This window comes from Argentina silus, assembly GCF_951799395.1.
Source record: "Argentina silus genome assembly, chromosome: 6".
Taxonomy (NCBI): domain Eukaryota; kingdom Metazoa; phylum Chordata; class Actinopteri; order Argentiniformes; family Argentinidae; genus Argentina; species Argentina silus.
The window spans coordinates 9,472,609-9,498,017 of record NC_139660.1 but is presented as its reverse complement, the minus strand read 5'-3'; the positions used below and the strand labels follow the sequence as shown (position 1 = coordinate 9,498,017).

Below are 25,409 nucleotides of genomic sequence, written 5' to 3'. Positions count from 1 at the left end.
TTGGTGTAATACATACAGTACTGCAAGAAAGAATTTCCATTAAGTGTGATGTCAAATTGTATTGTAAAATAATATAAAGGAGAAGACAGAATTAGGTAACAAAAGGTGTGTGTGTGTGTGTGTGTGTGTGTGTGTGTGTGTGTGTGTGTGTGTGTGTGTGTGTGTGTGTGTGTGTTTCCATAACTTGTCCAATGTGAACCCGTCTTGCAGATATCATGTCGCAAAGTGGCTTACTGTAATTTGTGACAGTATGACTTTGGCTACAGTATAATTCCACACCCCCACCATTTTTACCATCTTCAAAACAGCAACTGAACCCAAGAATGTTGTAGAGTCTGCCTGGGATGATCCATATTTTGAATAGGGGACCGCTCGTTTTGGCATCAAGATCATTGACATAACTGAACTGAAATCCAATAAGTCCGATACATTCAATGACATTATCTACTTCGCATTTTATGTATTGACGAGAGAGCAGTAATGTAGTATGGTCTGTTCTTCAGCTGAATTTAACACTTCAATCTATCCATTGTAAACATCCCTCTCGGAATTATAGTTTAACCTGCAGAATTTTAAGCAAAATGGCGACAGTGTAATGGATGGAGGACGAAAAACGTACAGTGTCAAGTGTAATGACAAACTTGCCACTGTTATTATTTCCTGCATTGGGAAGGTAGGTGTCATGCTTCGCTACACACGTCTGTAAACAGTATTATTGACACACTGTATCTTGTGCTGCTGTCAGCTTGTTCCGTGATAGCCCTGCTTGGGCATGGAACATAGCTGACACTGGCACACAGCAGAGATAACGCAAGACGTAAGCTCGACATGCATTACTGACTGATTGACTTGACTTGTGCCATTCACCAACTTTGAGTATGCACTCTCCAAATCGATACGCGTTTTAACTGTGCGCCATTGTGCCCTGCATTCTTGTATGCTCCACTCCCTAAAAGTTCGGCTACTCAACACACTTGGTTTTTTTTCTGTATACCTGCCGTTTCCCCCAGAACATGATGGAGGCTATAACCCTCATCGAACGCATTGAATCACAAGATCAGGTAAAGCAGTCATCAATGCATAGGGGCGACGTCTGGCAGCTGCAGCCAGAGATTTGACAGCTCAGGCATTTTCGAGCATAGAACGTTGCAAACCAGTCAAGGTCGGAATTGTTTCCTGCCATTCCATACCTCAATTTGTGCCTCTGCACAATACACTTGTTTCGAATTTAGAATGTAAGCCGAATGTAAATATGTCTTCTCTACTTTCTAAAGACCATACTGTACTGTATGAGAGGCAATACTACGTCATGGAGATAATGGTAATATTCCTCAAACCAGTGGTGGTCAATCCACCTACCATCTAACCCTACAGTGACAATGTACACACTTGTTACACACTGTACTTAGAACGTTGGCATACCACAGTAATAACACTGTAGGCTACTACTGTGAAGTGCTACTACAGACCCTACAGTCAATATCTGTCATAGGGTTGGGCGATAACCACATTTTCATATTTCATATAAATATCACAATATACTGTAAGATAGTACCATTATATCATTGCTGAAGTATGGTGGAGGGATGCCAGTGTGAGCAAAAATACTGAACTGTAGCAGATAGTGTGTATGGCTGTTGTTAGTAAACTAAATAGTGTGGTGAAACAAAGAGACATGTTTTCACTGCTACACTGTACTTGTAGTTATGCACATACAGTATCTGAAGTTTTAAGCACTTGTACAGACTCTTTTCTGTATGCTCCAAATATCACTATATCAGTATTTATTTAGACTTGCATTTATGTAAGTCCTGTCTATAAGTTTGAAAGCCCTTTTGCATCAGAGACATTTTATTACAACTTTGACAGACTGGTTCCTGATGGTGTCTTCTCAGGTGTCACTGTGGTGGTTTTGAATGTTTTTTGAATGTTTTTTATTTTTTTATTTTTTTAAAATCTATCCAAAAGCTCCTCTTGAAGAGTAACACATACACACTCACATACTGTATGTACACACACACACACACACACACACACACACACACACACACACACACACACACACACACACACACACACACACACACACACACACACACACACACAAACAGGATTTGTTGTAAACCAGTATCACAATTTAACTACATAAATTAGATGGTCTAGGCAAGTTATCCACAAATTGATTATGTGTCACTTCACAAGGTCAACTGTTTTAATGCCTGAAATCCCTGAATGCCTAGCATAGCAAACAGATATGTGTTCTCTCTTGGCTTGACTTGCTGCTCACGCAGCTATAAATGAAGACGCCAGGGACTACTTTAATGGGAGTACACTGCCCTGAATTAGCCACTCAGCTGAGGAGCAGCTGCAGAGATGGGATATTTTAGTAATCGTTTGGATCTACCAAGAACATTGAGGTCTGCAGGAATCTATTAGTGGCAAAGAAATAAGGGCAGACTTATGTCCTATGGCACACTTTGACAGTATCCTCTCAGTTTAAACCTTTAAACCCACTGAAGGTCCACAACTATTGAGGCTACTTCAGTTGCCAACACTGCTATTGAATTGCATTGCAGATCATTAGCAGGTATTGGTTGAACATAAATAATAAATGATACATTCAATTAACAGGATTAAAGAAGTGCCATACGTAGCTATTTCTCCGAAATACGTGTGGATAATCTTTTCTTTAGGATATGCAGTGATTATCAATGGGAGAACGTGAGTCATTTCTTAAAGTCTGCATATTTACAGTACCTAAAGTAACCTAAGGTAATGATAAAGATAACAAAAACCTATGATTTTTGTCTTTGTTACAGGTGGGTTTTCAGAAGATCATTAGGTGGAACCAATGTTATGGAATAGACTGGTAAGGAAACACTACTCTGGAATCTAGACAAGTAAATCAACATATTGTGATTTAAACAGATATAATGATTCAAATGTACTGCAGCAACTGTTGCCAAGACCGCTGTTATGGTAACAATTTACACGTTCACATGATTAACAAAGGAACAGCCTGCAGGGGCTGTCAGCTTGGGGACCCATTAATCAGAAGTGTATCTCTAGGAACACAGTTTGATTCTGAAATAAACACATTCAGCAATGGTAACATGTAGAGTACAGTATGTTATTGTGTTATCTTGTAGACATGTATTAGAATAACATTTCACTGCATGCTGCTTATAAAGGGTGACTGGGCCTAGATCAGTGTCCTCTGATCAAAAGCATCTTGTGCTGAAATTACAATATTTACTATACTTACTCCAATCAATGTTAATTAGGCCTACATTCTGAATCAAATGAGAAATATGCATGCTTATTAATATTGCTAAGAAGGATATGTAGCTCAAACCGTAATCTGACTAACCATGGAGGTATTATGATTCAGACGCACAGTTGTATGTCTACAGTACATACCGCCTCAACACCTGAAGCTGTAGAAGGGATGTGTGAAATGCTTTGATACTATAGCTGGGTGTGATTAGCAGTCAAATTAAATCTTAGATGTCAGATACATGTGTTAGTGTTTTCAACTACACATGGCAGGTTATAGGCAGTGACAAGTCTGCTCTTGTTATTCTGCGATAACTCACATTGTACAGAAAGGTATTAGTCAATCGCATATCATTCTACGCAATTCTCTTACGTCTTGTCATACGTTATCAGGTTATGTTATATAGGATTGTAAATCCATTATTTTTGTTATGTTTTTATCTATACAGTGCATCATGTGTAGAGAGCCTAGCTGCGTAAGGGTCTACTGGGTATTTGACCCCTAAACTTGTTTAAATGAGTCATTTCATGACAAGTGAATGACCTCAACTGGATTCCAAATAGTAAATCTGCAACTGATTAAAATGAGAGCCTGGATTCAGCTACTATAGTCTCCATCAGAAAAAGCTGGTAAGATTGCTCTCCCCCTTATCAAAGACTCATTGAAGTGGTAAGCCACAAGCAGCAGACCCCCAGTAACACAGGCTTGTTTAAACCTCTCTCTCATCCCATAACACCTTATTCAGGTTACAGACCATTTCCACCACTAAGGGGCAGAATATGATCACTAATGTTCTAATCCCTCATTCTAAGATATTAAAAATATAGATGAATAATGAACCATTACAATAGGTGAGCATAATGGAAATTACCCAGTAATTAGTGAATCATTTAAGACTGTTTATAAAAAATAAAAGGATATGTCATAACATATATATAGGCACTATTAAAAAAAGTATCTTTTGAGACATCAGTGATGATGACAGTCGCAAAACAAAAGCATACATACAATTTTGGAATGAAGAGAGAAATCACCACAGACTCCACAGAATGTATTGAGAACTACAGGTACCATCATTTAAAGAAATCTCAATAGCATATTTATGATTTTGTCTTACAAATACACAGCAAGCAACCTGCCCCATAATGTAGTGTAATCCAAACTAGACCACATACCAGAACACAGACAAGAAGAAAAAAGAGGAATAGACGTGTTTGTAAGTGCTTGGCAGATTTTAGGATCGATACAACCAAGGCTGCAAGAATGTTCTATTGAAGCTATTCTTTCATTGAGTGCCAATTAGCCAAAAATGTAAATCCAGTGTCTCTATTGATTGAAAGGGTAAAGGCAGAAGTTTGCCACTACATTAGTTCCAAGCCAGCTGTATCTTTCTGTGATATCTATCAAGGTTGTGGTCAGCACTTTCCTCATTAAATTTTCCATTTATTCTCTGAGTCAGATGTGATATTTGAGCGTGAGGTACAGAGGTTACCTACCATTATGCTGATGTTGGGCTTTTATAGGTACGCTGAATGAAATTTGGCATTCAGAGACTAGCATTATACATATGAGTAGTTACATAGTGATTAACCTTCATTTCGCTCCTCTCAATGATCCCTGGATGACAAATCCTCCTCCAATGTGCTACTGCTTGCCACATTCCTCCGTCTTGATAAATGACCTTCAAAAGGATAGATCAGGGGCATTCTTTCATATTATGTATTTGAAGGATTTGTTGCCCTTTTTAGGCAGTGCAAATGCTCCCTTAAACTAAGTCGTATTCTGATTTTAGTATTCACTTATTAAGAGGGGTAAGACCTCTACAGCATCAGTATGCAATACTAATGCTGCTCTACTATACTATCGGGAATCTCATTTTACTGCAGTGAGATTGCAGTCTTATGGTTTAATTGCATATACCATAATCATTCAATGTCCTGGTGATGTGCAGGTGCATAAGGAAAGGAGTTAAAATATCATTGGTATCATTGTTAGAGTTCTTTGTCAATCACTTGTCATGAAGTTCTCAGTTGTGTTGTGTCTCTGCCAGTCAAGTGTTGTGTCCACCAGTGTACAGTAGGGCTGCAGGTGCCATCTGTTGGTCATGCTTGGTACTGGAGTATTTACCCATGATTATGTTACAGTAATGCCTCCCCTGACACAAATCAGACAAGTAATCAAATAGCCATGTCAGTTTGAAAACAGCATAGCTTGAACAACATCGTTGAATAATTTCAGTCAGTGTCAGTAATCTTTGCATAGCTCTCTTAGTATTTTGCAAGTTAAGCTTTACGTAGTGTTTTTCCGTCATTATGATTGGTCAGCCTCTGATACTGATAGCTTTTCTTTAGAAATAGAAGTGTATCAACATAAACTGATGAAGAGAGAACCTCTAACATGTTCAGTTCGTAGCACTGGTGAATGTAAAGTGCTGGAATCGTTAGAGATGAAAATATTTTGAGGGCTTCAAATGAGGTATTTATTATGAGTAAACCGAATGTTGTTGATGAAAGTGTTGCCTTGTGAACAGCAGAGTAAGAGTCTTTGAAAAGTCAACTTGAAATGAATTCTGCACGATCAGTTAATGAAAGGGAAAGTTAGTAGGAAGAACAAAGAAATGAAATAAAAGGAATGGAAGATCAAATCATCCCTCACAAAATCCTATATTCTGTGGATATTTTTTCTGAATGCGCACTGATGCAATCATGCACACAGCATAACACATGCAGCTATTTAATGTCATATTGTATATTATCAGGTGATGCCATTAAGCTCCTCTATATGGTTAATCAATGTACAATATCACTGAACATGTCTGTTGGAGGATCCTGGTGGTGTTCTATACAGATGGAATATTGCAACATCAGCATTGTAAAAAATAAGGTCTCAAAAACAATGGGGGATCCCTTGCTCTTCAAAAAGGGACATTTTTTAACCTCTTTGATATGGTCCTATTTGTTTTGATCTGGGGAGTGAGCGGTTTTTAAAATCTCCTTAACCCCCCCAGGCCTGGCCCACCCTCCCACAGGGTTAATGACCATGGCCTGTGTTGAATAATACAGGGCGCTCACAAGGTGGAAGTGGAGAGGAGGGCCTGTGATCAGTGACCAGGGTTGACGCTGACTCTCTCCGCGGTGCACCTCCATTGATAAGATTATATTAATTGGTATGAATAGAGAGGGTTTCTCTCTCTCCTTGTATACATTTACCATTATACTCATTAGCTTCCCGTTGCCTCCCAGTGAGCTTCCCCTTCACATCCCCCGGGGTCTCCTGGGAGGCAATTTGCATCTCTCCATGGAGCCTCTCTGGGGTTATTGAGGAAATATTAGCCCCTTTTCTTCTGTGGCCGACCCTTTGATTTATTTGGAGCTGGAGCTGATAGAGTGGCACTCCCATGTTAATGACTGGCGCTGGTGCAGGCCCCTGGTGCAAGGCCACTCCTTGATCCAGGTTGAAAAGGTGCAATTGACAAGCAGCACTGAATAATCATCGTACATGCGTGTGTGCGTGTGTGCATGGCTTAGATGGACCTTGGGAAATGACACAGGGGAATCCCAGTGCTGTCAGGACTAGTGTGTTCAAGTTGCCCAGTGCCTCTGATCACTCAGAGTGCATTGTGGGACAGGTTTGGTTTGATTGGACAGGCTTTTGTTCGCTTGCTTGTATTCCCATATCTAGATGCATTTTAATGCTTGTTTTGGAATTGGGATGCCATTTTCCTTCGTCCTTTATTCTCATGTCACTTAGCTAGCATTATCTCTTGGTTAAAAGCTTAGGACTGTATAATCCCCATAGATTCACTAACACTGCGCCAAATGTCCTTGTCTCCTGGCAGACTCCATTGTTGTTCAGAGAGGATAGATTGAAAGTATTTTTTTAAATACAGGACAATGTATTGTTCTAAGAACGGATAATGAATATTGAGAAATGAAATAATCTTCGGTAGCTTTGTAGCTGCCTAGTGAGCGGGCCTCGTTACCTGTTTTGCCTTCCATGCATGCCATGTACTCTTCATGACAGAGCCAGATATTCATATAATGTTTTTTAAAGAAAGGTAATGAGAGATGTTTCATCCTGATATCTGCTACGCTTGACATTTCTCCAAATTTAAGCTTACTGATGTCTGCTCGGCAGAGTAGAGCCTGTCCTCAATTTGGAGAGGAGTTTGACACTGACTTTCTTTCATCTGATTGGTCACGTGTCTACAGCAAAGCGGCAGCGACAAAGTTTGATATTTTTTTCCATCTCAACCAAAGACAGATGCATCTGAGCATGCCCGATCACAGCAACTGCTTGTATCTTGCATTGCCCCAAAGTATTTATTTACAGTAACCTCTACGGTAATCATCACATTTAATAAAAGGCAACAACATCCAGACTACCAATATATACAAATATCTACCAATGCAATCTCTGCAGCACACATTTAAAACAGATGGGAGGATATGTATTTTGAATGCACAACTCATACATATTCTTGCGAGGAGGAAAACACAGCAAATGGAAATTTGCCATTTCAACAGGCATGCACAGCTTGCCAAAACCAGGCAAGTAGATGAGGCTGCCGGCACTGGTAGGGCTTGTTTTCCTTTCAGTTTTGGGAGATGAGTGTGCGTGTTTCTAAACAGAGCAGATATGATGTTTATGAGAGCCATCTGCTCAGCAGCTCTCCTGTGCCCACTGCCCTGCACAACGTGAGAGCAGCCTCATTAAAACGGTCACATGCCTGAGAAATCTCTGACCGCTGCTTTTTTCTCCTTAAAAAGGAGAGGAGTTTAAAACTAACAAAGCCTTGGGAAATCCCCATCAGACATCCCTCCCTTAATCCATTTAATTTTGAAAGGTATTGTTTAAAGCTTCAAAGTTTATATCGTTTAATCCCCCTCTAACACTACGGGCAGCAAATGAGGCCGTGTCAGCAGCTTGAACAGATATAATCTACTCCACACAACAGAAAATCCTCCTTCAAGACAAGGTTGCATAGGTTTCCTGTGAACTCACCGTTTGATGTTCCTACCTGCTATTGAACATGACTTCTGTCTTAACCAACTGTCACTCGCTCCCTGTCCCCTTTTATCACTCCCAATGTTCTCGCTACACCTTTTTTTCATCAGTAAATCTACCATCACAGCCATTTCATTGATTCTCTCGTTTTTTGAGGGGGGCAAGGCGAGGTTTGGGTGAGGGGTTTGGTGTGAGGTGTGTTTTTTAGACATGCTTAGTCTTAACTCTAGTGAGATGAACCTGCCGTTTGGACAGGATGTATTCTTTTGTTTTGTGAGATTCAGGGCCCGTTCTCAGAGCACATCTCTGACTAGTTTAATCGGAGTCCACATTTCCCCAACTTTGCATCACTGTTGCCTATGTGTTAATTTGGCTTTTTGTAGTCAGTCTCTTCTTTGAAAACCACTGGTCTGTTTGAGACTCAACATGTGCATGAGTGAAGTTTATCTCATCCATAAGCTCTTATTCAGACTGATCCATCAGCTCTTATTCAGAATGAAATGCCCTAACTGTAACTCATTGTTATTGAAATAGCAAGGAAGCTCAAGTTTTGACATTCTTAAATCTTTGTATGCATTGCAGTCTGAACCTGTTTATTGTCCAGGTGCATGTCATACTGAGCTTGTGAAATCAGTGTCATTCCTTTATGTTTCACTTTCATGCTATTCTCTATATGTTTTGTGTATATACATACTGTATTCTTCAACCACTTAAAACTTTGGATGTAATAACTAGTAGTACTAGCCTATTAACAAGCAATGCTATAGCAATAATTCAACCTGATTCAATGGCTGCTCTCAACGCAAAAAGAAAAGCTCTGCAACAAATATCAGCGTTAGAACATATTTTAGATCATATCAGACATGAATAGCCTACTTTAATCTATACCTGTGACTCATACAATGCTTCTCATTATACAATTTGAGTCAAATGCATATGTCTTGTTATTCTAGCAGGGAATGACATTGTTTGGTTATCAAAGGCTTTGTGTAATTACATTTGCACAATTCAAGATGACAGGGCTGAGAGTGTCTGCTCAGGATACAGGCACACATAATAACACCACAAATCCCATTAGGGAGAGAGGAGGCCATTATTATGGAAATGACCTTTGGCTGACAAGCTTTCTGGATGATAAGAAATAACTTAATCTGGCCAAACCTATTGTATGAAACTATCCTCTTTAATCTCTGGTGTACAAAATTGTTGAGTGGTTTGTGTAATCATTATTGTTGGTTCTAGTTTTAGTTGCTGAATAGGGTTTTTTGATATAGCCTAGTAACTTATTGTCTTAAACTGCATTATTAGGGTTGTAGACTGATCATTTTCCACTAGGTCCTCTAGTTCTCTCTGGGTCTGTGTGGTTAACTGCAGGCTTTAGACACCAACAGATGAAGTGAGCCGAGCGCCTTTTCTTCGCTGTGGCATTGAGAGAACACACTCTCCTTGGGATTGCTGAAGTGTCAAGCTGAATCTCTGCCTGTTTGTTTTGAGCCGTGCTTTGATACTCTCTCACACTTGAGAGGCAGCTTCATAAATTCACATTGTGTCAAATAAATCAATAGTTCCCATTAGCAGAGGAAGTTGTGTAGCTCAGTACTTGAGGGGCCACAGCCCCCCTTGTTTAGATGTTTCTCCAGCGAAGGCGGGGGCAGAGAGATATGGGGATGGCTGTTGATCCATACAGACAGCTCTAGCAGTTGAAATGGTCTGGCTGACTGGTCCCAGTTGGTCTCCACCACTACCTCCACAGTGCTGCCAGCCTGGGTCCACAGTCCAGTTGGATGAATTAATTTGTTCGGACACCCCTGATCTCATAAACCTTTAGCACCAAAAAAGTTTCTCCTCATCTTTCTGTGTCCATGATGTTAGGCCAGGCGTTCAGTTTGTATTGTGCTGTCTTCAGGCTGTTGATTTGATCTTTTGTCCATTTCAGGGACAGTGTTATGAAATGTGTTTAATAAAATATCATGTAATTTTGGCACCGACACATAAATACGTATGTCAATGCATGGAGGCAACATACAGTACACATAAAAAATATATTTGACTTTTTTGTCTTATAACCTTTGACACAAATCTAAATCCAACACTTTCAAAGTTTTTAGCAATAGATAGAATTCATTTCTCAAGATTTGGTGATGGTCAAGAGTGAGACAGTTAAAGTTTTAAATGCTTAAGGCTCATGAGGAATGGGAAGGTCAGGCAAGGGGATCATTAAATATCCCAGAAAGCTTTATCTGCAGGGACTACAGAATAATTATGATAATATGCAATTATCGCCTCACTGTTTTTTCTGTAGTAACCTCAAGATGATGTGCAATAGGAGTGTTACTGCAAATGCTGATAGACCAAAAAAATGGAATCAAAGAAAGAAAAAGCCAACTGCCATATACATCTCTGAGAGGTGTTAGAGTTAAGTGCTCTTTCATTTGTTCAGTGGATTTAGGCTGAACACAATGGTTCTCCCTCTGAATCTGATTTGGAACATCATCATTAAGGAACATGGAGGATGTCTGGGGGAAAGCACAGAGCAGGAATGGTAAAACAGTTCATAGTACAGATCGATCTGTACATACGGCTTAAATGTATTTAAGCTTATAATCCTTGTAAATAGCTTCCGGGAAGGCAAAGTCAGCCTTTTAACATTGACTAAATGAAGTAAATAGAAGCAAATTAATTTTTTAAAAACGCATTTCTGTTGAACCCTGCTTGTTATATATGGACCAGAAACGTGTGCGAGTTGGCTGCTAATGAGGCCTGTACATTTAAAGCTGACATTATATTCTGATGGCTTTGCCACCCTGCTGTTTGGGGGGGTAGCAGTGAAGTTCACTTTAAATGTGAAGCGTCTGTTCTCCCTCCGCACTCCTAACACCACAACAGATGGAGAGAATATGGAGCTCGGAAGGTTTTACCTCTGAGGTGGTAACAGTGAAGCCACTCATTAACACTGAATTTACCACTTCGTTAGCAACACAGCTTCCTGTAGAGAGCAGCCAGCATTGGATGTCAAATCCACTGAGCATACTGTATATTTTAGTTTAGCAGGGCTACAGCAACCTTGGACACACAGGCTTACATTGCACCTAGTTGTAATATACCTCAATGCACAGTCTGACGTATGTTGCTATACTGTAAATTTAATTCTATTAATATAATATTTATAATTTATTTGTATATGTTCCACCCTTTTTAGAGCCTAATGGCTGTATTCAACAGTTCAATCTGTCTTACATCCAGCAACCTGCCCTGACATTTTATGGCTGTTTGTGTGTGTACAGTAGGTGTGTTATAAAGAGCGTGTGTGTGTGTGTGCCAATTTGTCAGGATTCAAGCAACAACAGTCTCGTGCTGGGATCTGTGTTGGCACCATCAGAGAGTGATAAGACAGAATATGATCTCATTGGGAGTGTACTTTGTTCCCATGGAAATTGGTCAATTTTAGCAAGCGGCTGAGAACTTTAGGGGGAGAAACAGGAAGGTTGTATCCCAGAGGTGTGCTCACATAATTAAGCATCCTCACCAGGGTATCCAGGGCTAACAGCAGGGTTTGTTGTGAATAGAAGTGGTGGAAGAGGGTGTTGAAAAATCATAAAGCAGCAGAGAATAATACCACTCACATTTTGTGGAACAGTGGGGAGATAGCCAAGCTGCCACGTAACAGTGACTGATTCTTAGTGTGAATAAAGAATAATTGTAGAATTCTTACTCTCTATTACATTTTGACATTTTGAAACAATGCCCTGTGATAGTTTAATTGTTTGTTTTTAGCTGTATATATTATAATTTGCAATTGTTTAATCATGTATATTTTATTGCCTTTTTATATTCATTTTTGATATTAATTATTGAGCATATTTGAAGATGATTTTATGATATTCTCTTCCAGAATGCATTGGTGAGATGGCTGATCTGAAGCCAAATGCACAAGAGGACAAAGACGTGGAATCAGTGTCTGACAGCTCAGGTCCCACTCAGGAGCCATTACACAGTCACACATCCTCCCTGAAGAACAATGCTGCAGGTCTGTCAGAGCAGCTGTCCTCAGATGGACACGAAAACCCTTTAAATGGAGCCCAGCCGAATCCATTTGTATACAGCAGTGTCCCTGCTGTTCCCCACCCAGGCAATTCATTGCCTTCAGGAGCACTTGTTAATGGACCTGGTTCACACCCCACCTCAGAGGAGCGCTGTGTCCTGAACAAAGGCAGCATTTTGCCCAACAATGTCCTGGATGCCGAACAGCAGCCAGAGAAGGACACAGGCCCTCAGGTGTTACCGCCACCCAGTGAGCTTCAATCAGACGCTCTGAAGAACACAACAGGAACTGTCCTAAAAACACTGCCCATGCCACCAGGTGCCAACTCGTCACTGTCTGACTCTGAGGAGAGTGAGTCTGAACTGCCCTATGCCACTCGGTCAGGCGACAGCCCAGACCAAACCAACATTAGCCAAATCTTGATGAGCAAGGGAATACATGCCAGATCTATATGGGACATTAATACAGAGTCCTCAGAGAGCTCCTCAGATGATTACGATAGCGCAGAGGCAATAAACTGGGATCCACAAAAAGAGCTCATCCATTTTTTGTGGAATGGCCACACGGTTGACACAAGCTTGGAGAGAAAGGCTGAAGTGATTCCTCAGCGTGTGAGCCAAAGACAGAGGAAGCGCAAAATACACAGCTTAAATCACACCCACAAAAAGCCACATAATGATGATGATGAGAATAATGATGATGATGACTTTGACATCTCCAACAAAGATGATTCCACATGTAAAAGGCCTAATTTACAACATTCTGTGGATCCATGCCAAGAGCATTCCAGTAACAGCCCTGCAGTCACAAAGCAGCTGATTCTAAGAACATCGGAGACAGGTTGCCATGAGGACAATCACATTGAACATGTAGACGCTCTCTATAGTGGAAAACCTGAGCAGCTTAAGATAGAGCAATATGAACAAGAGCCATCATTCTTTCCATGTACAAAGTGTAATGTTAATTTCAAGGAGAAAAGGCATTTGCATAGACATATGATGTATCATTTAGATGGGCATAATCAGGTATGCCATGAGAGTGTTCCTCGGCCCTTTATATGCAGAGAATGTGGGCGTTCGTTCCGTGATCGCAACTCCCTCTTGAAGCACATGATTATCCACCAAGAGAGACGTGAGAAACTGATGGAGGAAATCAAGGGACTCAACAAACTTCAAGATGAAGGCAGGAATGCTGGACTGCAGTGCCCCCAGTGTGTGTTTGGAACTAACTGCCCCAAAACATTTGTCCAGCATGCTAAGACGCATGAGAAGGACAAACGTTACTACTGCTGTGAGGAGTGCAATCACATGGCATTGACAGAGCGGGAGCTTGAAGCACACCTCTATACAGTGCACTGCAACACACATCAGCCCAAATATATGGAGATGAGAAAAGAGGAAGACTCAAATATTTCTACAAAGAGCAATGAAGTATTGGGAAATGTTCTGTTTCACTGTAAAGTGTGTCCTTTCAGCACCGAAAATGATAATGTCCTCAAAAGGCATTTTGAGCTGATACACCAGCAGTCGTCTGATGATGAATGTGCAAGTCCACCATTAAATAAAGGGTCTGATCATACAAACTCTATGTTTGGTCAATGTAGGATAGCTGACCAGTCCAAAAAAGCAGACTTTAAACTACTGCAGCTAAAGCCAAAGTTCTGTATCAAGAGGCCTGCTTTTTGGAAAAGAGCAGACTTGCCCTTTTGGTCCAGTAGTATAGCTGACTTTTATATGAGAAATACAGACACACAGAAGACGTACAAAGGTCTCAACTCCTCACAGTTCAAGTGCAGTCTTGGCAGCTCAACAAACAAGCTGTCATCATCTTTGCAGAGGAGTGACAGGCCAAGCAAATTATCTCCACAACCAACAGAAAAAATAGATGTGACAACAGGTCTCCCTTATGTTGAGGAAGACAATCAAGAGTATGACCGCGTAGTTTCTGGCATCTCAGAGAGGACAAAATATCCCTCAAACATTGATGTGTTGCTTACATCCAAGACTTCCAAATCAGACCATATGTTCTATCAAGACTATGATTCTGACAACAGTCAGGGAGACAGCAGTGACTTGGCCAGTAAGAGTTTAGAGGAGAAAGCTCTTACCCAAAAGTCTCCATCCAAAAGAAAAATGTCAACCCCTTTCCGCAACACTATGGATAAGGTGGTTGATAATGTTTTACCAAAATGTAACCAAAGTTCTAAGGCACACAATGCACCTGATGACACAAAGGAAGACTGTTATGATGACACCTATGACTTCAGTGACTACACTAGCGAGGCCACAGCAAACTTCCTGGACAGCAGTGAAAATGAGAGGAACCCCTATGCTCGCAGCTATTTCATACGGAGGCAGAGGGCTTCTGTCAAAGAAGAGAGTACACCTGCTGACCACCATTTTGGAAACAACGACAAGGAGGACGATGACAGCGATGACATACAGCAGCTCATCATCAAGGAGGAGTATATTGAAAGTGCGGTTTGTGAGGATTCTCCAGAGTCACCCACTGTCCCGCAAAGTGAGCCCTATGACATCTCCGCCCCATTTGGAACCGAGCAGAAGTCCTGTCCCTACTGCCCTGCCATGTTTGAGTCTGGAGTCGGGCTGTCCAATCATGTGCGTGGGCATCTGCACAGAGTGGGGCTGAGTTACGATGCTCGTCATGTTGTGTCTCCAGAGCAAGTGGCCTCACAGGATCGCCAGCCACGCATCCGCAGAAAGATCTCCTCTGTGTCACGGAGAATCAAAAAAGGTTATCTGTTATTTGTTCTCATGCTTCATTGTAGTGATATTACAGGTACCTGCAACAACACAGTAACTATATTTATAACTAACATTTTACAGAATGTAACTTTTCTTTGTGTGGGTGTATACTGTTTTATATTACTATTGTTGACAGAAAAGTAATTAATAAGTTATTACCCTGTACTAGCAGGGGACTGTTGGTATCCATATAAACTGTTTTGAGTTAAACGTTGTATTAACATGCCTCTTTGTGACACTTCTGTACTCCATGTTACAGCTGACAAGCCGGAGTCGCAGGGTGAACACACTTGTCCCCTGTGCTGGGGCTGGTTCGACACTAAGACTGGCCTCTCTAACCATGTGAGGGGTCACTTAAAACGAATAGGCAAGACAATCACCAGCACCAGCAAGTCTCCTGTGTGCATCCTCAACGAACTGCTCCAGGACGAGACGGAGCACCAGAACATCCTACAGAGCCTCAACAAGAAGCAGTTCCTCTCACGGCCCTTTGTCTCTCAGAAGTTCATTGGCAGTGACGGGCTGTTCCTGACCCCCACAGGGGTCCCAGTGAAGATCCAGCATGGCGGCCAGGACACCACTCCTTGGGCTCCCAGTGCACCCAGACAGGAGGGAGAGTTCTCTGAGAGGAATAGGACAGAGGTGGAGACACATGGGGTCAGTGAGCCCTCCTCAAGCACTTTAGTAGAGCTGCTGAAGAAGAGAAAGTTGGAAAAGGAGCTACAGATAAGAGATGACTCATATGCAGCCAGGAAGCACTTTACTGTGACCAAAGAGAGCATTGAGGGTACACTGGCCACCAACGTGGAACAAAACTGGGCCCATGGTAAGGATCCTCACATTTATCTTCTGTTCAAAGTATACAACAGTCCCCTGCTATTATTGAAGAGCTGTTATGTTTAAGTGTTAAAATGTCATTGAAACATTATTTGCGTAGTCTGTAAGTAACATTCAACAGAATTACAGATTACAGGCAGTAATCTAATGATCATTTTAGTTTAATAATTACATTTTACCCAATTCCTTCAGCTCTATACAGGTATCTTAGGAGTAGGGGCTACTGGCTTTTTCTTGAGATGTTAGAGGGTTAGTAATATACAGTGACTGGTGCCCTCCAATTATGATAAGCTTGCTACAACTGTACACAAACTGTCGTGTTCCACAGCTGTTTTGTATGTTGTACTACCTCTACAGTGTTTCATTATTTACAGACGCTCATGTTAAATCACACAATTTCAATCAAATAGCGCTCCATTAAATATGTATGTGAGATGCATCATACTCCTGAGCTCTGCTGCTGTCAGCAACCTTGAAGTCTTTAGAAACATGCAGAAGCCAGTGAAACAACGTAAAAAGGAAAAGTTCACAATCAATTGAATTATTGTAACGCACAAAAAGAATGAATGTCACCAAAGTGCCTTTGAAATTGAAATTAAAAAGCCATCACATCCTTTGATGTGGAGCTGGAAGCACATCAGCTGTGTTTACACACCTTTGTTTAATGTCTGTCCAAATAAGAGTTTCTGTTGGGTATGCAGAAAGATGTTGATAAAGATTTAAAACCATATTTTTTTTCCAGATGTCCATCTGAATTTATGAGGAATTCTAGTGATTGGTTGTTTATGGCTGACATTGTTGGCATGAATGTCATTGATACTTTTTCCAGTACATATTTACAGTAGCTAAAAGCTGAAACAATAAATGGGGAATAGACTCTCTCAAGCATTCAGATAAAATGGCTTCTACCGTTCTAGGCTGTAATCAGCTTAATGTTCAATGGTGATTTAGCACATTACGAAGAGGGGAGAATATACTCTATGCTTAAAGGTTTTGGGACATTTTGTTAATTAACCAAGAAGTGATTCATTTGACACGATTTGCAGGTAATTTAAATAACCGTTGGTGGCTTGACATGGTTAAAACATTTTTTAAAAAACGCAGATGTTTTTCCCTATTAGGTATGAAATTAATTGCTGTCACTTTGATTTTCACACCATTGCCAGTAACTTTTTTTCAATGATGTGGTCTTGTCACATAATCAAACCCTCTCTAGAGTGCGTAGTGAGAATGCATAGTTAATCAAATGCTGTACCAATTGAAGGTTTACCCTAGATGCACAGAAACATGGGAACATTTTTTACCTATGTACAATATTGGTATATTCGCATATCTGTCCATATTCGGTATGCTTGAATACTATTTGTGTCACTAGGCAAATTCAGAAACACAAAATCGGCCCAATCTCTCCATGACATACAGTAGGTGCCCTCAGTGAAAATAGGCCCCCTGAAGACGTTGGATTGTGATAAATATTACCCTCAACAACACTTCTCAAACAGCAGAGTGCAAAACAGATCTTTCGAATTTGAAAACAGATGGAAGGTGATGGAGGAGGTGAGGACACACAGGGAATAGCAGTTTTACTTGTTAATCTTAGTGTGCTCTGTCATATTTGTTGTTATTCCTCTTTTCATCCATGTTGTGAATCACCTAAAACCATTTGAAAGCCCCCTAAAACCCTGTAGCAACTAATTATGTTATTTATTACTTCAACCAATAATGTAATAACATACTAATATCTCAGTCTTTCTGTTTTTTTAATACATATCAAGAGCCACACTTCAGTTATCTTTGAGAAATTCCCCTGCTGTTGGTTTAATATATTATCTATTAATAAGCTATTCAACTATATAGCACCAATCCTAACCCCTGAAGTCAGAGTCACACAGACATACACACACATACACACACACACACACACACACACACACACACACACACACACACACACACACCATACCTGTTCTCCTGTCCTACCCCTCTAGAGAGACAGAGGGGGAGTCACTCTGTTTCACTACACAACCTGGACCACTGAGCGTGCCAACACACACACGCACACACTAACTCTTGCACTCTTGCAGTTGATATTAAGCTCAGGCACACACATATAAACACACATCCCCTAACGTCTTATTCCCTATTGCTGCTACTATGAGTCAGGTAGGGAACCCCAGGAGAGAGATAGAGAGAGAGAGAGACACACACACACACACACACACACACACACACACACACACACACACACACACACACACACACACACACAGACAGACACAGACAGACACAGACACAGACAGAGAGATTGTCAGGTAGGGGACTCATCTTGGTTACATGAAGACTATAAACCTAACCTGATCATTGAATCCTAGTGCAACACCAAACTCATCTAAATGAAGTGTGATCACACACACACACACACACACACACACACACACACACACACACACACACACACACATATAGACACACGCACATGCACACACACACCTCTCTTATTTTTCTCTCTTATTTTTCAATCCTGAGGTGTAAGTGCATTTGGGCGAAATGTACTCTGTAGACTTTTAAAGGCGTTGTTCTGCAAGATTTGCTTTGTTAATCAGCTGTTGGAACAGATATAAAGTTTTGAACTGTGTGCTTTGCTTTGCTTTCTTTTGAGTTTGTCTTCCTTTTCAATGTCTGTGTCTCACATTCCAGAGAAAGGTGAATCAAATAAGAAGATTTGCATTCATTGTAACACAACCTTCCCCAGTGCTGTCAGCCTGTCCAATCATCTTAGAGCTTACGCACGTAGGAAAAGGGTTGCCATGTTGGAAGGAACAAGTAAGTTTCCACAGACTGAATACTGTGAAAATTGCCAATGAAATTCTGAACAGAGAACATTGCTTACTATAACATAGCATTACAAACAATAGCTTTTGTGTAATGATCCTATTTTGAATACCATTGTATGGTGTCATACAGTATAGTCCGATCAGCTGTTCTGACTTGTGTTTGTCCCAGGCTATGACTGTAAACAGAAGAAGCCTAGATCGAGGCCCGGGCTAAAAAAGAAGGTGTTCCCTCTCTCAAATGCAGTTGAGCAGATCTACAGACTCACCTGCAGGTAATTGGGACAACAACATAGTGTTCTCATCAAGCCCTCAATCTTCAGATGTTGAATTTGATGAAATGACCATGAATAAGTCAAGAGATGTACTGGTGGTGAATGTTTTAAACACCTGATACTAAATCACAGGAGTTGTATTGCCACCTCGGATTCAAAAGAGCATCCATCTGGCTGTAGAACTAATGGCTAACTCTCTCTCATGCAGATTCTGTGACCTAGTCTTCCAGGGTCCCTTGTCTGTCCAGGAGGACTGGATCAAGCACTTACAGAGGCATCTCATGCACACCAGTGTCCCTCACACAGGGACAGGGATGGTAGAGGTGCTGGGCGTCCATCAAGAGATGCTCCCCTTGCCCCATGAGCACCCTGGCCTGGAGCAGCACACGCCCCCTCTGGAGCTTCCAGTGGTTTCCTGAACCAGAGCGTTGTTTACATGTTCACTTTATCACTTTACATCTCTCCTGCACATGTACATATGAATAGATACATTATAGATACATATAGATATATACAAATATTCTAAAGCTATATAAAGCTATATCCCCCTCCTCTATTTTATAGGATGTGTATCTTAGATGTTAGATCTTGTTACTTTACAGTACAGAGAGTACAGAATTACGGTTACTGGAAATCGTACATGAGATCTTAAAATGTCAACAATCAGACCTGCAGCTAGAATAGCAATCAGTCCAGAAACTTGTATCTTAACTTTTTTAACCTAATGTATGTAGTGCTGTAAAAATCTTTCAAATTATTAAGTGAAGTTTTACATAATCTTGCCATTTGGTAAATGCAACAAGGGCACATCTATAATCTTGCTTCCTCTTCTAAACTTGTTATCAATCCGTTTGAGTTCCATTACCAAAAAAAGACAACTCACACCTCAACATTGTGACAAATACTGTGTCCATTACTTTAAGTGTAACCTTTTAGGAGCCATAATCAGAAAACAGGGTAAATTATTCATATCATCTATAGTAAGTATTTCTAGTACTAGATGTTGTTGTTTCCCAAATGGCTTTTATGTTGATTATCTCCTATTTGACTTGTTCTGACATAAATAGTAAGCTAATTGTAATTATGAATGATCATGTTCTAGCAGAGAAAGCTAAACAGTTTTGTGTATTGATTTCTGGAGTCCAGAGACCTATACATTTGTATGTCCTTAAACTGAAATATTAAATTGAAGTGTGAAGTTGGGTCACTGGATCTTTAAAACCTGTAGGCCTCTGTAGAGTTTAGACTAAATTAGCCCATCAACATAATACAGTACACAATTTTACCTATTAAGTCGTATTTCAGTATTTAATGTTTATTATAATGAAGCACATTGTTTTGTATCATTCTTTGATGCTGAAACACCACTCTCTGAATGAAAATCTTTCCCTTCTGAAATGGATTTTACCGTCCAGTAAAAGAGGCTTTCTAATCAAAGTCAAGTTACAATGTAAATCATATTTTCATGGTGCTAAAACTTCAAGTTAGATATATAAGTAAAAGACATACAGTAATGTTTTATATATCTCTGGACAACATCTGTCTCAGAGATTTGAATGTACTATAATAAGGTTTGATTTAAAGGCGCACTCTTTAGTTTTCTGGTACAAATGATATGCACAATTGCAGCTAAAACAAAACAGAAACACACACTCACAACACAAATGCTGCTCAATTCATCCCAGTCACATGGTTGATACACATGGTTACATAGTTGATTGTGTACTTGCCAAGACCACCTCCCTCAGTCCTCCAAAACTAAAACAAACAACAGTTAGTGCCATGCCATGTTTCTGACTAGAAATAGAAGCTACAGAGTGCTCCTTACAGTACTTAATTTTTGATGTATAATGATGGTGCACACTAATACCATGTATTCATTCAGCTTTCTGTAGTAAACATAGTGAGAATTAACTGAAAAAAATGCTGAAATAAAGTAAGGTGAAATGCCCTAAATGTTTTTTTCTGAAACAGTTGTAAGCGAGAGATGTTCCCTTCCTGTTATATTGCACACTATACATGTACAGTGCCTTCGGAAAGTATTCAGACCCCTTCACTTTTTCCACATTTTGTTTTGTTATAGACTCAATTTAAAATGGATTAAATTAAAAGAATTTGCCATCAATTCACACACAATACCCCAGAATGACAAAGTGAAAACAGGTTTTTAGAAATTTCAGTAAATTTATTAAAATTGAAATACAGAAATACCTCATGTACATAAGTATTCAGACCCTTTGATATGACACGCAAAAATGTCATCAACAAATCACTCAATAAGTTGAATTGAGTCCATCTTAATGCAAGGATAATAGTTCATGTAATTTGGGAATGAATATCTTTGTTTTTGTAGGGTCTCTGATTTGCATAGGAATCAATTACACACTGTGTGGATCAGGTTGTCATTAGAAACTGAGCAAATGGAGAGGAACAAAACTGCTCAGGAATGCGACCCTGAGGCCTGGGGAGACTTCAAAGTTGAATGGTCAAGAGGAAAAATCACAGTCGATGGGACAACATCATCTCAGTCACTCTACAAAATTGGTCTATAACCAAGTGGCCAAAAAGAATCCCTTAATGGAAAATAATCTATCTCATATCCATAATTGTGTTTGCAACAATGAATTCAAGTGATACAGCAAAGAAAGTGGCTGGAAATGTGTTTATTTGGTTTTACTACAAAGCATTACATTTGGTGCAAATCCAGCACATGCAATGCAGTTTCCGCACCATCTCTTGTGTGAAGAATAGTGGTAGCTGTATCAAGTTATGGGTATGTTTGTCACTGGCAGGGACTGGGGAGATTGTCAGGATCAAGAGTTGGTAGTGACATCCTAATTTACATAGTGTGTAATTGATTCCTATGCAAATCAGAGACCCTATAAAAACAAATATATGAATTACAAAATTACCTGAACTATTATCCTTGCATTAAGATGGACTCAATTCAACTTATTGAGTGATTTGTTGATGACATTTTTGCATTTTAGCTAATTTAAGAGTGTCATAGCAAAGGGTCTGAATACTTACGTACATGAGGTATTTCTGTGTTTCAATTTTAATAAATGTATTGTTTAAAAAATGTTTTAGTATTTCTAAAAACCTGTTTTCGCTTTGTCATTCTGGGGTATTGTGTGTGGATTGATGGCAAATTCTTTTAATTTAATCCATATTAAATTGAGTCTATAACACAACAAAATGTGGAAAAAGTGAAGGGGTCTGAATACTTTCCAAAGGCACTGTATATACAGTATATAGTGACCTTTTGTCAGCACAGAGTGCATCAAAATACAGTGATTGCATGAAATTTGACATTTTCACCTTTTGTTTTTAGCTTTCTCAGTGTTTGATGGAGCTGCTGTTTGATAACCACTTCTGGGTCTGCTAGTAACCAATGGCACAGGGGGCTAACCCCGCAGTTTATCTTGGGCAGTATTTAAAGCAGCGATCAAAGCTGTACAAACCAATTGTCATCATGTTTCTCCGGAGGGAATTTTGGAGTACATTAATGCTCCTTCTTTGGGAAATAATTGTGCCACTCTGTGACTTCATTAGGTCTCCTGGCTGTTTCAAAAGATGTTCTCTCTGGAGGTTGGAAGCCACGTCGCTGGCAGACAGCATCCCAAGGGGCCGAATGAATAAAAAAAGAGGGATTATAATGAGATTTAGCTAGCCATGACCAGGATTGGGTTTTTTATTATTCCATTGGCTGGGGAGAGAGGAGGAGAGGGACATAAAGAAGTGTGTTGCGGTGGTAGGACCCACACTAGCCATCTGCCATGGGGGTCCACTGGTAACAGGCCAATGCATGGTTATCATTAGGCATGGGTATCAAAGGGCTTCTTCTCTGGAGATTACTCGATAAAAACTATGTATAAACGTCATCCCCTTTTCACATGGAGCAGAAAGAGAGGCTGCATTTAATCAGAATCAGGAATGATAATGAGTTAACATTGTAAAATGAGAGAATAGCAGAGTGTTTGCCTTGAATCTCTATATTTTATTTGTTAATTTTAGTCTCCAGAAAGCATAAGCTGAGCAACCAGACAAGTTGTTTCATATTAATAGGGGAGCCTTAGGTGATAATTAAAAATCCCCTCTGGCGCAAAAGCATGGCTGTAATATTGCACTGGAGTGAGGCTAAAGAGATGCATAAAGCCACTCAGAAAAGGTTAGTTGTGCTTTTGATGATAGTTGCCTGTGTGTTTCAGGTGTACCAAAGGCTGCACCATGAGAAACTGTTGATTGACTGATGGCACTTGTTTATGTCTGTCTGTCTTGCTTTTTCACCCACCGTATGTGGCAGCAGCGATCCAGAGATCAAGACCATTGATCATGGCCTCTCTTTTGGCCAGTTATTCTGAAGTGCCAGAGACTGCTGCTGTAAAAAAAAAAGAGAAAAAATCAATAGGTTTCCATTATCCGGTTGGGCAGTGTCACTGGCCTGTCAATGATCCCGTTACAGTCGCAGTACAAGGGTGACATAGGCCCCCACTCAATCGCCGCTGACAAGAGGAAAACATGCTGACAGCCACCAGAAACAAGTTGGAACACATATTTGCACTTCAAGCAGTCGTCCAAGGAGGCATCGTGCGAGGCCACCACACGGCAAGGGGCAAGCTCAGTGGGGATGGAGGGGGGGTGGGAGAGGGGGTGTGGATTCCCAGCCAGCCTGCCTCAGCCACTGTCTGACTGTCTTGCTCCCCACCACTCATGCTTTTATCCTCCCATAAATTATTTACCTTTGGATACACCAAAGGAAACCCAGGTGCACTGATTGTGGCTGAAAGAAATTCATCAACTCCATTGCCCCTTCTCTCTCCCCCTGCTACTCTTTGGCTGCTCCTGAAAGTTTAGCAACGAATTGAATAATCCATGTAATATTATGTTTCTAGCATATATATGAATGTTTCTAAGAATTATTCATGAAAATATACTTACTATGGAAAGACTTACCATGGAAAGTTGTGCCATTGAAGACTGAGCATACTGTAGTTATATTCAAATTTGAAAATGTGTAATTTTCTTGACCCTTTAGAAAGTGTTGCAAAAATGCAAAATGCAATAATAGTACAACCTGGGGGAACATGGCCTTCTAGTCCAGTTTCTCAATTCTCAACACTGTTTTAATGACGCATCTAGCAGCGAAGTACAGTCTCTGTTGTGATGATGACACACTGACATAATCTCAAATGATGTTTGTGCTATCACAGACCGTGGAAAATTGATCATATTTTAGTTCTTGATTCATTTATAAGCTTACTTTTTAGTGTTACTGTACATTTCAATACATAAGAGTGAAGAATAGAATTATGTATTTTGTAACTGACTGCATTTAATTGCCCCACAATTAAATAAAACACTTCCAAAATACAAGGTATTCAGTGTTTGAAACATGGGTCTTCTCATAAATCTATGCTGATTAGGATTGGTGTTTCACACATTGGATGAAAGGTCAACCTCTCCCACTGACCAGTATGGACTGAGTAAGGAAGACATCAACCACTCCATAAAAGAACAGAAATCAATACATTTTGACAAGGATAAAAACTGCTTGGGATGCACCATTTTGGTCCTCAAAAATATGCTTCATCTCTTGTCAAATGCCATTGTGTCTCCACTGCCTGACAAAGATTAAATCAAAACATATTCAATGGACCGTGCCCCAATACCCTATATTCTACACATATACATTAGAACCAGTTTTGAATGCGAGTGTATAACAATAATGTTGTTTCTGTCATGAGGATTTTACGCTATTCCGCTGTACTTTGAGGCAGAGATTTAAGATATTCTAAATAAATAAACCATTATTTGCATCTATGACACTTACATAAAGGTTAATGAATAAAAGGAATGAAAAGGCATACGATTATTATTTCCCTCTAAATTACTTTAACTGGACAGTTTTATCTGGACCTGGGGCTTAGGGCATCATCTGACATCCTGTAAAACACTCCTCATTAATGTACCTTTCTTCGATAATAAAATGCCAACTGTTTTTCAATTAGACACAATTTTCCCATTTCCTCTATCTTTTCTAATGTACCAATTCAATTCATGATGACTGTTGGGAATTCAGGTTAATATGTTGACAAGATTTAACAATACCGGGTCATGTTGCACAACACGCTTGACTGGTTCCGTTCAGTTCAGCAGCTGACAGGTCCTAATCATGTATTGCCCTAAAGGCACTGGGGCAGAGCGGATTTTAATTACTGAATTATAGACTAGATTGCCAGCGTTAAATTGAGACATAATTAGGGCTAGAATTATAATAATTGTTTCTGCTAATTGAGCAGACAAGCGCGGTATGGTGCAATTATACAATATAGTATTTAAGATTTATACATATGAAAATCACACGACTTCGTT

General features: G+C 40.1%; 1 protein-coding gene across 2 annotated transcripts; it reads left to right on the top strand.

The window, feature by feature from the left end:
* Window positions 1-570: 570 nt before the first annotated feature.
* On the top strand, window positions 571-21,255 carry znf644b (zinc finger protein 644b). 2 transcript variants are annotated; one of them, XR_014554279.1, is made up of 7 exons: window positions 571-673; window positions 2,820-2,869; window positions 12,177-15,080; window positions 15,351-15,917; window positions 18,681-18,751; window positions 18,932-19,034; window positions 19,243-19,379. XR_014554279.1 is itself a non-coding variant. In XM_083672256.1 (7 exons), exons 3-7 carry the CDS (start codon window positions 12,191-12,193, stop codon window positions 19,451-19,453), a joined length of 3,897 nt encoding a protein of 1,298 aa, XP_083528382.1. In that variant the 5' UTR covers window positions 571-673; window positions 2,820-2,869; window positions 12,177-12,190; the 3' UTR covers window positions 19,454-21,255. The 2 variants fall into 2 exon arrangements, 1 of the variants encoding a protein (XP_083528382.1); XM_083672256.1 differs by having other exon boundaries at window positions 18,626-18,751; window positions 19,243-21,255.
* Window positions 21,256-25,409: the final 4,154 nt, after the last annotated feature.